The 3072-nt window shown below is 37.8% G+C and overlaps 1 protein-coding gene across 1 annotated transcript in view; it reads right to left on the reverse strand.

Annotated features, from left to right (window-relative positions):
* Positions 1–72: 72 nt before the first annotated feature.
* The window catches only part of LOC104080958 (cadherin-9-like), a gene marked incomplete at its 5' end in the record, with an annotated part of 16457 nt that continues 13457 nt past the window's right edge, over positions 73–3072 (reverse strand). Inside the window, one exon of the mRNA XM_009583521.1 lies at positions 73–975. Within this exon, the coding sequence (XP_009581816.1) occupies positions 488–975 (488 nt within the window). The remainder of the gene's footprint in view (positions 976–3072) is intronic.

Raw genomic sequence — 3072 nt, forward strand, 5'->3', positions numbered from 1 at the left:
ATTTATTTAATAAAAATACAAAAATATAAATATACATATATAAAAATATCATGATGAATCAACACACAGACATTCTTTAACTCAATAAATATGGCAGTAATATTAATCTTTTTTAAAGTATATTTTTGAGATTATGTTACAATAAGGGTGCACTCTGTCCCAGCTAGTAGGAAAGGTAATGCAAAACAATTAAAAAAAATTGAGTTTCCATCTTGTTATTAAAGGCACAAAAAGCCTTTTATTGTCTTTTCATTGTCAATGAAAACCTTTCATCAGAGGTTTCTAGGCAGAGAGGTTGAATTATAGATTTTTTTAAATCTAAATCATTCATATTCATTCACGCTGACTTATTGATTAAGCAAACCCTTACTAAGACAACACCTATTTTTTGTAAATTTTTTATTCCCAAGTAAGAGAGAGTAGGCCACTTTATCTAGTAATATAGACATGAATTCCACTTACACTGACCAGGTCACAGATTATTTTCTCAGTCTCGATCACTGTCCTCTCCACCATACATATCTGCTAGTTTTTTAAACGGAGGTCCCCAGTCACTGAGGTAATCATAGTCTTGGTTGCCCTCTGTGGTAAGCGATTCCAGGGAGCTGAGTGAATTTGCTATGGAATCATTTCCTTCATAGGCGTATGTTGCTAGTGAATCATAAGGAGGGGCAGCTGGGTCTAAATCATTTTCCTTTAACTTTCTATGAATGAAATCTTGGACATCAATGTTTTCCCAAAGAGGTGCAGTCCGTCTTATCTGAAATATAGCTTCTGGGATAACATCTCTTCTCATCTTACTTTCCTCCCTTGCTTCAGGATTTCTCAGTGTGCCAATGTCAAAAGCCTGTGTGTCTTCTTCCCCACCTCCTTCATCATTGTAGGTCACAATGTTGTCCCGAACATCATCCTTTGAGATGATCAAGGGTTCTTTCTTCCTCTGTCTCTTGAGAGCCGTAAACAAGACAACTAATACTGAAAGGAAACAAAGGATGAATGAAGAAATGGGTAGTTAGAAATTAAATAAATGAGCAAATATTTTACATTATCTGTTGAACTGGAAAAGTTTTAAGGCTGGGATGGGATTTTTAGTGGGAAAATAGTGATAAAAGCTATCTCCAAGTTGAAGTTAATAAGGAAAAATATTAATGATTTTATAGCAGTCAAAACTTATGCTTTTTTTAAACCTATGGGAGCAATGATTGAAATATTATAGATTTGAAATAAATATGCAATTAAGCTGAAATTCAAAAGCAGACAATGTCTTAAAATATATCATTCTACTAGGGTTTGATTTTGATATTAGTTTTGTGAAGTACCGCCTTCCTGGCAGTCACTAAGGGTAATTTCATCAAATGTAGTTGAATCTCCTTGGCAAAAGTAATTCACACTCTTGAAAGCTAGTGATTTAGGTATTCCTAAGTGCCTGCTTCACTTTTGAAAATGGGATCTACAGGTCTTTCTCAAAATAAGAACCTGAAGACCTTCAGCTATCAATATTATTGACAAAACTATTTTTGGCTTTAATGACTGCAGGAATTGAAATCCAATCTTTGCTACTAAATGTTTCTTTTTAAAAACATGATCCCCTTAGTTTAAGAAATGTTAGTTGAATAACTCTTTCTTTTGGAGAGGTAAGGATTGACACAAACATTAACCTCTACAGAGAGAGATGAAAAACTGAAGTTAGATTTGTAAATATGTTCCAGTGCCTAAATGATAATGATTTCAGTAGGAATTCAATGCTTAAATGTATTTAAAAATCTGACCCTAGCTCCAGTAGGTGGAGTAAATATGAGAGGCTGGTGAGATCATCTGAAAATGAGGCATAACAGTGGTTGCCAAACCACACATTACAGCAGTGCTGAGCACTTTTGTTGAGTCTTAGGAGCAAAGTTTTTACTCTGAATGACTTGAGTACTTGTGAATAAAAGGGAAGATTGGACATGCTGCCAGTAGGGAGAGGGAAACCGAGATCTTCCACATGCCATGGTGCAATGCTGTGAATGTAAAGCCGTTCTATTCTGGATTTTTTTGTGGTTTTGCATCTGTACAGGAGCCATTCAAGTTTTCCTAATGCTAGACAAGTAACAGCCTTCTTAAGTAAATTTAAGAACTTCATATGCAAGAGTAGGGCAGATCTCTAAAAGGTTATTATGAAGAAGTGTCTTTCACAGCTGGGTACTTAATATGTCTCTCCTATTTTGGGCATGATGACACCAGTCTACTATCCTAACACACTACATCTTGTTGAATGATTAAATAAAGTACTGAGAACAACACCAGCTGTAGACTAACAATTCTGTTTAGATGCTCTTCAGTCTTATGCTACTCTGGCTTCAGTTATGTCTGTAGCACTAAGTAGAGCAGGGTCTCTGACCTTGGGGCCAAGAGACACAAAGTGGTCACACTTGTTTTACACAGCACTGGTCCCTGAACCTGTTCTGAGCCTCACATGCTATCGCTGTGGTCCTAAGGTATGTTTTGATTTTTATTTTTAGTTTAATGTTTCTGTACTAAAGCATTGCAACCGATCAGAGTGATGTTTTCATAGTGGGCGAGTAAGGGTGTGTGTTTCACGGTACACATTTCATGCTCTATGTTGGGGCATGAAGGGTGGCTTTGAAGACGCAGAGCCTGTTGAAATGGTGAATTATGCGAGGTGGAGAACCAGATCTGGCAGAGTTTGAACCATGAATGTCTCCTGGAAGTGCTGCCCTGCAAGTTCTGCTGCTCAGACTATGCCTGGGCAACATCCTGGGGAATCCAAGCTGGCTCATGCTGAAACCAGGCCAGTGGTGATGCTTGAACGTAAGCAGTATGGACAATCAGTTTGTCAGAGCTCAGGTACCCTCCCTTCCCTATGCCCAACAGTACAGATATAGTTCCTACATATTGCCCTGCTCCTAACAACCTCTGTGGTCCTCTGAATATTTACTGGAGTTATCTTGAATCCAGTCTAAAAACTGAAAAAAAAGAGTGATCTCCTTGGAATTATATAAACTGACACCTGTAAGCTTGTCACTGCCCTCTTGGCAAGCTGGGTTTGCTGGGACAGGTGGAAAGGGAAAG

The sequence above is a fragment of the Fulmarus glacialis genome, unplaced genomic scaffold (genome assembly GCF_000690835.1).
Source record: "Fulmarus glacialis isolate BGI_N327 unplaced genomic scaffold, ASM69083v1 scaffold48918, whole genome shotgun sequence".
NCBI lineage: Eukaryota > Metazoa > Chordata > Aves > Procellariiformes > Procellariidae > Fulmarus > Fulmarus glacialis.